This window comes from Doryrhamphus excisus, chromosome 3 (genome assembly GCF_030265055.1).
Source record: "Doryrhamphus excisus isolate RoL2022-K1 chromosome 3, RoL_Dexc_1.0, whole genome shotgun sequence".
In the NCBI taxonomy this organism is placed as follows: domain Eukaryota; kingdom Metazoa; phylum Chordata; class Actinopteri; order Syngnathiformes; family Syngnathidae; genus Doryrhamphus; species Doryrhamphus excisus.
The window spans coordinates 3,370,228-3,383,930 of NC_080468.1; the positions used below are offsets into that span (position 1 = coordinate 3,370,228).

The 13,703-nt window shown below is 42.0% G+C and overlaps 1 protein-coding gene across 2 annotated transcripts in view; it reads left to right on the forward strand.

Annotated features, from left to right (window-relative positions):
• Positions 1 to 376: 376 nt before the first annotated feature.
• Positions 377 to 13,703, forward strand: part of egfra (epidermal growth factor receptor a (erythroblastic leukemia viral (v-erb-b) oncogene homolog, avian)) — a 46,727-nt gene continuing 33,400 nt past the window's right edge. For both annotated transcript variants that reach the window (XM_058067147.1, XM_058067148.1), the window contains exon 1: positions 377 to 602. In XM_058067147.1, coding sequence (XP_057923130.1) covers positions 455 to 602 — 148 coding nt within the window. In that variant the 5' untranslated portion in view covers positions 377 to 454. The remainder of the gene's footprint in view (positions 603 to 13,703) is intronic.

Genomic DNA, 13,703 nt, shown 5'->3' on the forward strand with positions numbered 1-13,703 from the left:
AAAAAAAAAACGTTGTGTAGTTGTATCCAATAAAGTGGCTAGTGACTTGTAAGCATCTTGTATTTACTTTCAAATGCAGAGCTGTTGTATTATATTGGATATTGGAAAACTCGAGTTTAAAATAAATTAAAATAGGCACCATATTGAAAAAAAGAGACATAACTACCAAATCCAGCTATTGTTTGTGTGGTGCAGGTGTATCTAATGAAGTGTCCGGTGAGAGACTGCAGAGGAAGGGGCTAGGAACGAGGAACGAGGAACGAGGAGCGAGGAGGGAGGGAGGCGCTGTCGAGTGCGTGTACGCATACCTGAGGCCGTAGTGTCCTCCTCTTTGTGACGTCATCACCGTTCCTCCTCGCGCCCTGAAAGTGCTGCGTGAAGTGAGTGCTTGGAGGAGGAGCTGTCAAAGTTGGAGTGAGGGAAGAAAAGGAAAGGAAAAGGAGACGAAGAAGTAATGCGTCTTTCCACAAGCAGTGGAGAACATCGCCGCTTTTCCTCGGTAACTTTGTTTATCCCGAAGACGATGGCCGTCCGCCTGGTGGACTGGCTGACACTCACCTCTCTGCTCCTCCTGGGTTCTACGGTTCTGGCGGAAAAGAAAGGTAAGTCTGCCCGGGACTAGAATCAGTAGCTTTAGAACGGCTTTGTAAGGCTTTGTCGTTTTGCACTAAACAAATCTCAGCCTGGGAAAGTCGATGTAGTGTTGAAGGGGGGGAAAGTTTCTCACAGTCTCGCTGCTCAACCCGGCAGATCCTTGGTTCCGGTAAAGCAGCGTCACTCTTGGCCTGAAACGGCTTTTTCACATCTGGATAAAGTAGACTGCATTTTTGTAGCATTTTACTGCGCCAATGTGTGTGTGTGTGTGTTTCTTTCTTAGCATTCTACTGTGCAAACCTGAGGAATGATTGTTTTGTTTTTCCAAGTGTTTTATGGTGTTTGGCTTGACTGCAAACAAAATGACCTGCTTAATCCTAATAAACCCACATTTAAGCATGCAATCTGCCCAAGTATCAGGCACACCTGCTCAACCCAATGAGATCCAAGACAGGAAGTACAGGAAGTCTGTCGTTTACAAGACTAATCATCATAATAAAGAAGATAGCATGTTCCAATAGCTATAATGCAACTACAACCACAACATTAATTAAATATTATTCATGAATAAATACCTCAAATCTGAACGGTTTTTGTTTGTTTTATATTAAATTAGATTTTACATGTGCACCTAATAAAGACACACTAATAAAAGCAAATGATAATTTGTGGAGCACAGGAATGCAATGTCTCTCTTTGATCTTTGAGGCATAATGAGCTAAATTATTAGTGTTTAAGAAATAGTTTTAAGATGAAGAAGATGATCAGTATGTCATTTACTCAAAGACTTTCTCATAAAGCAAACAGGTGTGGATCCTTTGGGGATTTTCTGCCTTCTTTAGGGCCCTAAAGGATAAATCACAGGAAATCATCAACTCCGTTTTTCCATTGGCTTTCTTGAGCTGTGCTCCACAAGTCTATGTTGTGCGCTAGCTATGATTTAAAGGGCCCTGTAGCTGCAGACTACACTTTGTTGTGATGAAATTACACTTTTTGAAATTTGCATCTGGTGTTTTAACCACCATAAACAATGTGGATTGTTGATGAATCAAGTCTTTCAGCAGTTAGGAGTGGAGTGCATTACAGACTGTAACCATCTGAGGTACCGATGATTCATAACAGAGGAGTTGAGCTTCTGTATGTTTTTTTAAAATTCAAAAACTACTACATGCTCTAATTATAGTTGTTTATTAAGCTCATAGGGGTCAAAACTCAAAGGCAACTTTAGGTCATAGCTCCAACAGAACAACCACAGCTCCACAATAACTCTGCGTCGTTCTCATTATTCATCCTGAAATTGTTGACACTTAAATGTTTCAGCTCATCAAACACATTTAAATATTAGTCAGTGGCAACACAACTGCCGGACACAAAAGGGTATGTGGAAAAAAAAATTATTGCCCCCCGAGACCCCACCCCCCATCCTGAGATCTATCAGTCTGGAAAAGGTTATATAGCCATTTCTGAAGTTTTGAGACTCCAGTGAACCACAGTGAGAGCTCAGCAACAACTCATCAAAGAGGTCACAAAAGACCCCACAACAACACCCAAATAACTGCAGGCCTCACTTTCATTGAGGTCATTGTTCATGACTTCAGCATAAGAAAGACATTGGGCAAAAACGGACTGCATGGCCGATGAAAACCACTGCTGAATGAGACCTTTTTGGAAGATGTGTGTCTCATTACATCTGGCTTAAAAGTAATGCTGCATTTCAGAAAACAAACATCATACCAACAGTAAAATGTGGTGGTGGTAGTGTGATGGTCTGGGGCTGTTTTGCTGCTTCAGGACCTGAAAGACTTGCTGCGATAAATTGAACCATGAATTCAGCTTTTGGCTTTTTACTGATTACCGAGTCGCCTCAGCGGATCTTTTTGGAATTTTTTTTTCTACCCAAAAATCCTGAATGTCCAGCGATGTGTTTGTGAAGCTGAAACGAACTTGATTTCTGCAGCAGAACAATGATCCAAAACACACTGACAAGTCCGCCTCTGAATGGCTGAAGAAAAACAAAATGAAAGCTTTGGAGTGGCCTAGTCAAAGTCTCACCCGAATGCTATTGAGATGCTGTGGCATGGCCTTAAAAGGCGCTCCATGCTGGAAAAGCCTCCAATGCGGCTAAATTACAACAATTCTGCAAAGATGAGTGGGCCAAAATATTTCCACAGCGCTGTAAGAGACTTTTAATTGCAGTTGTTGCTGGTAAGGTTTGCCAAGTTATTAGTTTTGGCAATCGCTTTTTCACTCATGTAGTGTAGATTAGCCCAGCAAAGGAGAAGTGCTCATTGATTTAGACAGATTTGTTAACAATATTTGAAAGAAATTGGCTTTTTGTGTACATTGAAAAAGTTTTACATCTTTGAGTCCATGTCATGAAAGTTGGGAACAAAAATAATACTGGATTTATTGTATGTTTATATTTTGTTGCGTATATACAACAACTTAAACCTTTAACTTTAGTCATTATTTGGAGTGCATCGGAAAGTATAAATTCAAAACCGAGCTCTTGTTGACCACATTCAATAAATTGCACAACACGGCAGCAACAGAACCAATGTTGTAATAATGGTAAGGAGCAAGCTGCTCAGTCAGCACCGATAGTGTGGATGTGTAAACTGTAGCATGGCAAGTGTAGCATGTATGAGTTGAATAGCACAACCAACCTTTTTATAGTGTATGCAGGGGTAAATAAAACCGCTGGTTTCTGACCACTCATGGGACTTCAAATGCAGTACATTGTTAATAAACCATTGACAAGGTTTTTAAACTGGTGCTCATTTGAGACTCCACTGGTCATTTGCTTTCTTAGACTACGCCCCTGGCAGCTATAGGAGAGTCTGTGTTTAATTGAATGGAGGAGTGAACTGGGGCACTTATAGTATGTGGAAAAACATAATTTAACTAAGATTTAGTTATGTACCAGTGTAGCTCAACACGATTATACTTGTTGCCAGGCAGAATGCATGTGGCTCAATCATAACATTCATTCATTCATTCATTTTCTACCGCTTTTTCCTCACGAGGCTCGCGGGGGTGCTGGAGCCTATCCCAGCTGTCTTCGGGCGAGAGGCGGGGTACACCCTGGACTGGTCGCCAGCCAATCACAGGGCACATATAGACAAACAACCATTCACACTCACATTCATACCTATGGACAATTTGGAGTGGCCAATTAACCTAGCATGTTTTTGGAATGTGGGAGGAAACCGGAGTACCCGGAGATGCACGGGGAGAACATGCAAACTCCACACAGAGATGCCCAAGGTTGGAATTGAACCCTGGTCTCCTAGCTGTGAGGTCTGCGCGCTAACCACTCGTCCGCCGTGCCGCCCTCAATCATAACAGTGAAAATAAATAACATACGGCCTTAAGATGTCTCGTCAATCAGGAAACAATCTCAAAAAGTTAATTTTAATTATAATTCTGCTAATGCTTGCCTTGTTCTTAATGCAGAGTTGACCTGTGACTGTATGACATGATGCTCAATACATCAGGACAATTTGAGTCTCCTTCTGAGAATCCTTGGTTGGAATAATGTTCCTAGGCATTACAAGAGGAGACATTGATGTTTATGGTGTGACTCAGGGCTGCTGAAGGCCAGATGTCAGGGGAGAAAGTGACCAGAGGTGTTACCGTACTTCCTAATGACCCCAAGTTCCTATCAGCATGAATCATCCACCGCTACGCTCTGCTGTATTTGCTGTGGTGCACAACATGCAGGTTGAGTCTCTCTGCTGCAGGTTTCATAAATCAAACACATTTTGGGAGTCAAAAAAAGGACAGAGCTCCTAAATATATCCTCTAAACAAAAACGGCAGCGGCGTTGTATTGAAACCAGAGGAGAACAACTGAGCCTAATTTATATTCCCAAAGAAATTCTAGTTCCTGCATGCGGTCAATTTTAGTGTAATGCTCTGTCATGTTTTCCAAGACAAAGGCAAACATTATTGGAAAAAGATGTCAGGCTATAGAATTGAATGTAGTTCAGTTTATCGGCTTGTCGCCCTACTTCTCCATCTTAGTTAGATATTTTGGACAATTGTTGCTGTCGGAAAGGCTTTTTCTGTTCTCACGGTATGATTGACAGCCCTAACTTTTAGCATCTTTTGTTATGAACTAGAACGGAAATTATGTTGATTCAGAAATATACATTTATGATTATGCGAGTAGTTTGGTGTCAAATCTTATTCAGTTACATAATGGACATAAATCATCAAGCTCCACCTCTTTCATGCATATACAGCCTCATATAGGAACCACCATCATTTGCGGTAAGCTCATAAAATGACCCACAGCCCCACCGCATGTTATGACCGCCGTGGTTATTTCCCAGATGACATGCTAGGCAGTCATGGCTAATAAAAAACTCTTCGTTTTATTGTCTCTCAAGTGTCTCTTCCCACTCCCAAAAAAGTTCAGGCATAAAGTGAACCTGCTGAGAGTTATCTGAATGCTAATCCATCAAAGATGAAACTAATATGAAGGACGCGTTGGTGGATAAATCCTTAAATCCCTAATGCACATGAGCACAGGATGACCAGCTTATTGTAGCAATACGGCTTTCATTGTTTTTAGGATTACGGCAAATCTCTCACATTTCAATACAGAAGAGGAAAAGATTATCAGTTTGATATTTTGTCAAAGTCGTGGCACTTTCGAACTGCTTGTATAAAGTAGCATTTTTACCACCATCGAGCCTAAATGTGACAGATTATGTCACCTGGTTGAGTTGTGTAAAGAATCCGATTGCTCCTCACGGCAGTTATTTATGATAACCGCAATTTATAGATAATAATAATCCAGAAAGTTGGGAAAGCTGTTGTAGTGTTATGAAGTGATGGCCTCTTGTGTTGAAGGCATTTGTCCAACAAGTACATAATTAGGACAATGATGAAGACATACTAGCATACTATATGTAATACAGTGGTTTACAAACACGTTTCATTATTAACTCTTTCAGCACCAGAGGTTTTTTTCTAGAAAATATTGAGTTTTGGTATTACTATTTCAAATGGTTGTAGCTTGAAAATGGTTACAGATAAATGCACACTTTAAATGAGAAAAGTCATCACCCATCGTTTGTGATGGCAGTAAATTCACTCATCTAATTTGCATGATGACTTCACCAGATTCGGAAATGGTCAGATCCCCATCTCCGCTATACCCAAAAAGCTATCCGAACCATCTCAGTCTGGCCTCACTGACTTTATCTCCAAGGCCGCTAACATTCAATGTCCCTCTGATGTACTCCTTCTTGATCCTATCCATCCTGGTCACTCCCAGTGAGAACCTCAGCATCCTCATCTCTGCTACCTCCAGTGTCTGCCACTGTCTCTAGACCAAACAACATGGCTGGTCTCACCACAGTTTTGTATACTTTTCCTTTCATTTTAGCTGAAACTCTTCTATCACACATCACACCTGACACCCCCCCCCCCCCCCCCCCCGTTCCATCCTGCCTGCACATGCTTCTTCACCTCCTTATCACAATCTCCATTGTTCTGAACTGTTGCCCCGGAGTACTTAAAATTCTCCACCTTCTGTATCTCTTCTCCCTGTAACCTCACTCTTCCACTTGGGTCCCTCTCATTCACACACATATACTCCGTCTTGCTGCAGCTGCATTCCTCTCCTTTCCAGGGCAAACCTCCAATGTTTGTCCAACTGTAGGTTTGTGTCAAATAGTACACATGTTGTATACTGTTTGACTAAATATAGATCAGGTAACAAAGGGAGGCTCAACCATTTAGACTCTCAGTTTAAGTGCTCTCAGCAACTTTGCCATTAAACAGTTTTGCAATGTTCTCGGTTCATTTTCCGATGGTTGTTTGAATCAGTTAAATAAGTTTAACAATAAGTCATAAAATTGTTATTTGTTATATTAAAAAAATGCAGAAGCATCAGCTCACACCACAGCTTTAAAAAAATCCGAGGCAAAATCCTGAACGGGTTGTGACACAAAGACTCAATGTGAGTGCAAGGCAGTACAAATGGCCTAGTGAGAATACGCCCTCGTCTGAGTTTTTGTGTATTTTGACCCAATTAGAATTTAGATCTTGTAGAAATGGTCTGGGTTGCTGATTGAACATCAGGCTCGGATAAAAGCTCACAGGAGATTTCATATTTCATGTAGAGCTGCCCTCTAATCAGCTTAGCGATTGAGTTGTTAATAAAGTTGATATTCTCCAGGTCAAGAGGGCTAAGCCTTCCCGCCTGGCACGGGTCCAGTTCTGCACTCCAGGGTATTTGTACCAGGAGAGCATTCTCTATCTTCACCATACAATGATTATCATCAAGTGGTTTGTTGTGGTAATTAAAGGAGAGAGCGGTGACATTCATGGAGGTTGAACAGCTGTGAGACAGTGCAGTTAAAACAGAGTCCATGTGCACATTATGTAATGACAACAGTTTTTTATGGTGGCAAACACTACAAGAGTCTTTCCCCCCCTACTGGGTCTTCGGATTTAATCATGAAAGCATGTGGTAATGGAGATGTTGCACTTAAGTGTCCCACCAGGAAATTAATTCTGACTGCAATGAAGCATCGGTGGTGTTGTTGCAGCCCACGAGGCAATTAGGGAACGTTAAAACATGGCATCTGTGGAGGACAATACACTTTACTGCCGTGGGACTTTATGAATCTAATCACCGTCTTGCACCAGCTCCAAATATTATGTGACATCTTCCATCAGTTGGTCTTAAAATAGCTGCAAAGTTTACAATGCCGTTGTAATACCCAGGAGGTGATGTCGTGCTCATAAGCGTTTCAGAGAGAGATGCAAGGAATGACATCTTGTTTTCTTCCTCCGTAGCAGCCCATCATGTTACACTGCCGGCAGCCCCTATCATTGTAATTCACAGCTGGAAAAATTATACTTTACAAGCGCATGACAAGATAATTTGCTGGTGTGTTTTTGTACAATGTTGAAGACAAAGCTTTAGGCAAACACAAACGACACAATTAAGGAGTTCTAAAGCACTTGACGGAAGACTGTTATCTATTGTGTTTGTATGCTTGGTAAGGTGTTGATAGTTGGCCTCATAGGATAGATGATCTGACCACATTCAACAATTTATGATATGCGGGTACCACCTGTTTTTAACATGATAATGATGTCGGTGCCTTGGGGCTCCTACCAGAACCTGCTGGATGGATTATATAGTAGCTCTTTGGGCCTAAGGGTTTGTCTGGGGGGTGTTGTTGAAGATAACTAACACATGGATTAGTGTTCTCCAATCTCCAAAGACCACATTTAGACTCAGACTCAGACTTAGACAGACTTTATTGATCCAAAAGGGAAATTGCTTGGTTATAGTAGCTCAATTGCAGAAGAAAAAAAACACACTTAAATAAAATACAATGCAATATGAATAAAATAATATACTTACACTTTCTATGCCGCTTATCCTCACTGGGGTCACAGGTATGCTGGAGCATATTGGCTTCAGGCGAGAGGGAGGGTACATCCTGGACTTGTCGCCCGCCAATCACAGGGCACATATAGATCATTCTCACTCGCATTCATACCTATGGACAATTTGGAGTCGCCAATTAACCTAGCATGTTTTTGGAATGTGGGAGGAAGCCGGAGTACCCGGAGAAAACCCACGCATGCACGGGGAAAACGGCAAAATAATATGGTGGATCATCTTTTACACACAGGTGAGGTATTGTCGACCAGGATGACACAAATAAAGTCCTGTAGCGTTAACTGTGTGAAAGGAACTGCAGGAGAGAATGTTAGAGAATGCACTCCTGCAGCCCCGCTATTATCTGATTTAGGATGCTAACATGCTAAACTAGGGTAAAAAATGCTATAAAATAGTGAAGTCTCTATAATTGAACAAAATCCATTGCAAAAACATGGTCAACCTTTTGTTTGTTCAGTTTTTGACAATTATTAGTTATTCTTCCTATTATTGGAAATACCAGAAATGGAACTGGTCTGTTCCAGGGTCAAACTGTCACCCTCATAAAGCCTTTCTTGACTGTGTAGGAAATGTTTTAGCTTACATGTGAACTTAACTGTCAAAACAAGCGTAAAAATAAGAAAACGGTAAATAATCTACACACTCAGTCCAAAATGCATTCATGCACATCATCCTCATGCATGCTGGCGGACAGGGAGTTGGAGAAGGAAGTGTAGTCCCTGTTTAAAATGTTTGTCATGCAGCTTGTTAAGCTAAATATTTCCAAATTAGATGGCAGCTTCAGGGCCCATACTTATGTTTCTCATCCTTTCACACATTGGTTGTTAGATGCCCTCAGCAAAGCTCCAAAAAGTGTCGCCTGAAAGCTCTCTGGGATGCCTTTTGCGTGTTGACGCAGGGTCGTAAAGTCATGTCTACATGGCAAATTAAGGTCAGACTAGACAGATAAGTCTGTGTCAAAGAAGGCCAACAAAGTCCTGAATGAAGCTTTTGTCGCCATTCCGAGAGGGGGGGCGTTTAGTCTGCATATAGAAGGAATGTCAAAGCATTTATCTTGTCCCCCACTTGCATATTCAACAAAGTTCCACCTCATTATTTCCAGTTCCAATTCAAATAGTGTAAGATGAGCATGCAAAATATTAATAGAAGGCCTTCCTAAACATGTAATGGGCAATAAGAAACGGGCGTGCATGGAATGGATCAGTCAATAAGTACTTTTGCATGTCTGTACTTTTAAATTGCTCATTTTGCATCTTAAACATCAAGTGTGTGTGTGTGTGGACGGGGGGGTAGTGATTAAATACCAGGCAAGCCTGATCAGGTCGAGCATAATTAAGAATTAGAGATGCACTTTTATGTAAACACATGCACCCACAACACGATGAAATTGTTTGATTTTGCCAAGTCCGACTGTGTCAAAACATGATCGAAAGTGCCTCAGCATGCCGGATCACTTTCCTTGAGCTTTTCTGAAAAATTTAGCTAATTTCTGTAGAAAAAAATGTATCCACTAACAAGACGACCCATTTAGTCTAAAAGACCAGCTCAAAGAGGACCACACAGGAAGCAGCCGAGATGTCCTATACATCAGCAGCTTGACAAGCTTCTAAGACATTTGTGGAACCATTGTTCTCCTCGCTGTAGGGGATTCCTTTGTATAACCAGAAGAATTGAAGAGATACACCTCAGACTGACCTCAAGGGGAAGTGGTCCCACTAACAGAAACCACAAATAGCCAGTGAGGAGTGTCGCTGTACACCTCTTGACTTCCTTTGCTTCCCTCAACCAGTATACATTTGAGATGGAGACCAACTTTGTATCATGTAAAGATGCATATAAGCCAACGACTACTCTAGAAACTGATTAATAATCGAATAGTCAAACCTTGTCCCAAAATGCAACATAATAGTGTTCAGTATGATCCAGTGCAGTGCAAGCAACAACCACAATAATAAACAAATAAAATTAAATGACTAGAACATCATGGGTGCCTTTCTGGGCACTGAAGGACACAGCATAAAAATGAGAAAAACAATAATAAATACAATCAAACCTCAGTTTTCAAAAGCCCCGCTTTTCGTATGATTTGAACATTTTTGCCAAAATTTGGCTCTGGTTTTCGTACGCTGTCTCAATTATTGTACAATATTGTGTGTAATAAACTCATCTGTTTGCTCTTTACTGTATCATTCAGCGGAATGTAGTGCCCCAACAAAGCACAGTATGCATTACTGACTCACTGTCTGTGCATTTTTGATTGACAGACAGTGCCCCCCCCTCATGCCCCCTCACTGTGGCTGCACGGTATTCGAGTGGTTAGCGTGCAGGCCACACGGCTAGGAGACCCAGGTTCGATTCCAAATTGGCAATTCCAAATTGTCCATAGGTATGAATGTGAGTGTGAATGGTTGTTTGTCTATATGTGTCCTGTGATTGCCCCGTCTCTCGCCCGAAAACAGCTGGGATAGGCTCCAGTATGCCGCGACTGTCGTGAGGATAAGCGGTATAGAAAATGAACCCACCATGGGGCAGAAGAAAGTTGGGTGTGCCAGCAATTTGATAAAGACGTTGGCAAACATTATTGAGTTTAAGAAATAACTCATCGGAAAGAACGAAACTGGTGTCCCTTCCTCCCCACCTTCTCCACTTGTTTTTGTCTTCATTGAAGGTAAAAATTAGGTTAAATGTTCATTTGTCCATGTAATTGCTTTATTAGTGCTTTGTTTGTGTTGTATGTTTTTTTAGCTATTGATGATTATTTCAATCTGAGCTCACCCAGCCCAAAAACCTAAACTGGGTTGGTCGGAAAGGCATCTAACATGTAATAAAAACCCAATCTTTAAAATGTATTGTGAAAATCAAACAACACTGGCCTTGTTCCCTTTTTTTTGCGTGTGAACACGACACCTGACGAGATGGGAGGATAACTGCCAGATTTTTTTCCACCTTTCCTTTGGGGCCCAAGAGGGAATCGGATCATGGAAAGGACCATAAAATGGAGCTTTGTTAGCGTGAACAAACCAGATAACCAAGATATCTATGACCACGGTTAGCCACTTTCTCCAGTGTATACAAAGTGAAGAAGAAGTGTATGTACTGTGTTTGGCCCGCTAAGATAACATACATGATGAACAGAGCAGAAGTAATATCTCACTTGCTGAAGGGAACTAAGGCAACTTCTTCCTTTTGATGACCAGCCAACATACTGTATCTCAGATACCTAAGAAAAAGCAGCAATGCCGCTAAAAACAGAACCACCATTGTCTCAGAGTGACACCAAAATCCTTCATCTCAACTCTTTAAAGTCTCTCAAAGTCACACATGGCACGCTGTTTTCTGTGAGAGAGGGGGTGGCATTGAGCAATGATCTTCCAACTCTTACTGGCCAAGGCCAAAAAACACACTCGCAACTAGGTCTGCACCAGCAGATGGATGTCTGGAAAGATCGTCAAGAGAAGCTGCAGCAGCCTGAAATGCTGGAGTGTCTCACATTACACAAGATCGCAACCTTTATTTCACGACCCACATCCATCTTTTCCCACAGAGTGTGCTTTAATGATAAGAAAAGGCAAGGTTTTCATCATGGAAAGATTTGTGGAAGATGAGGAAAACTGAAGTGCACTGGCTGCAGGGCTGGAGACGATTGTATGCGCTACATAGTATATTCGGTTGAGTCAGCTAACACTGTGTTGCATGTGCTATTATTTTTCTGACAAATTGCTTTAAACTCCATAAGTCTTCGACTTGACATTTCTCACACGGCTTTTCAATACACTCACTGTAATATTAGGGCGTTTAGTCGAATCACCACATAATTTGGGAGAAATCTTCAGCGGACTGACAAGAATGTGTCAGTCAACACTTTGTCTTCTCTGCAAATTCTATAGATATAAAAACAGATAAAAAAATAGGCGGGTAACAAGCATGTAAGTTTTTGTACACTACTGCATTTTACAAATAAATCCATTTGCTCTCTACTGTATAAATCTGCGGCGTCAAATGACCAAACAAAGCACCCTACGTATTTGCTGACTCACTGTCTGTGCATTTTCTATTGAGTGTGATTGCTAAGGTGCGAGGAGTCAAGTGGGCACAGACACAATTGGCCTAGTGTCATGGCGCCCCATATTTATACTGGTTAGATGCTCACGGTGTATTATTGACTTATTTCCTGCGCAGAACTAGAATAGCACTCAGTAAAGCACAGGTCTCCACCAAGCTAGAAACAATCTGAACCATTGCTCTCTGAGTCCTGCACTTTTTCATATGCGTTTTACAAAAAGCAAGTTTTACCTGCTGGATCTGGTGGGTCCCAGCCCCACTTGGTAGCATTCTCCCTTGGCCCATTGTAGCTTTCCCATAATCCTTCTAACAGAGAAGCTAACTAACACATAATGATCGCATGAATTTTTTGGTTAGTGGTTAGGGGTAACATGGCTTAGGTTGTAGAGTGCTCATCTCACAACCTGTAGATTGCTGTTTCAATCCTCAGTCCCCTGTCACCATGATGAAGTATCCTTGAGCTCGATACTAAACCCCCAGTTGCTCCTGAAGTTGCGTCGTCATTCGGTGCGAAGGTCAAAGCCATTTGTGTACCTTGCAGGTAGAAAAGCCATGTACCTGTAATTACTCAGATAAATATATTTTATCCAAGAGGAGACTGAGGGCAGTAAGAAATCAGGCCTGTGCAGCAAAGTGGAGACTGTGGAGTGCAAGGCAACAACAACAGGAGACGCTTATGTTAGTATGTGTGTTTTTTCAGCTATGCATCAACAAATTGGGATGTGAAATAGCAGTCAAGTAGCATGTAGAGGAAAAGGAGGCATGACTGTCTGGTCGGATTTGTCGTGTGGACAATGTGGCAATATAATTTATTGTCCTAAAAAAAGACCGTTTCCGTGCTTAAAGGTGCCTAAAGAGTGTTTTCAAACATAGTTGGGCCACTTGTGTTCAGTAATGTCGCTGATAAGGAAAAACAAACGTCTGGTCTAGTATGTCTGCTACCTGTGATACAAAGCAGCCCCTCCGGGTCCATGCATGAGGGGGCGGCCTTGAAACACCGCCCCTCCTCTTCTCCCTCCTCTAGTCAGTCATAATCATCCCAAACAAGCACCCGTGTTGTTTTGGGGAGGCTTTGTTAAGCACATCAGGGGCAGGATAACACCCCCGCCGCTTCCAACAATTGCTCTAGTGGAAAATACTTTGAGAAGCCCCCCCCCCCCCCGGGAGTTGGCAGCAGCATGTAGTTGCATTTCAAACATTGCAGCTTGATGTGTCATGTACTGGGTGCCGGATACAAATTCTCTCAAACTTGCTCTTGCAAATTAAATCAGTCAAATTCTTCGGTGAGAATGATTCCCAGAGCGCCACCCCCCCACCCCCCCAAATCCCCAACCCTCCTGAAGCGACTACTCATCAGTGGGTTTAACGGCCTGCTGATGTGTAAAGCAGAGGTTCACCTGGTGAGTAAGCATTCTCACTCCAATCCTTGGGGCTTTTCTGGAATATTCCTTTTATGGAGTTGCTAAAGCTCCCAACAGAGGAGGTGTTGGCAGAAATGAGCCAGCGCTTGCTCTAAAAATAACAATCAATAGTTGATTATGTCCGTTTTAACCCAAATGTGGCATTATCGGACCTGGGCCTGGCTGTGTTGCAACAGGAATGCTTGGAGCAAA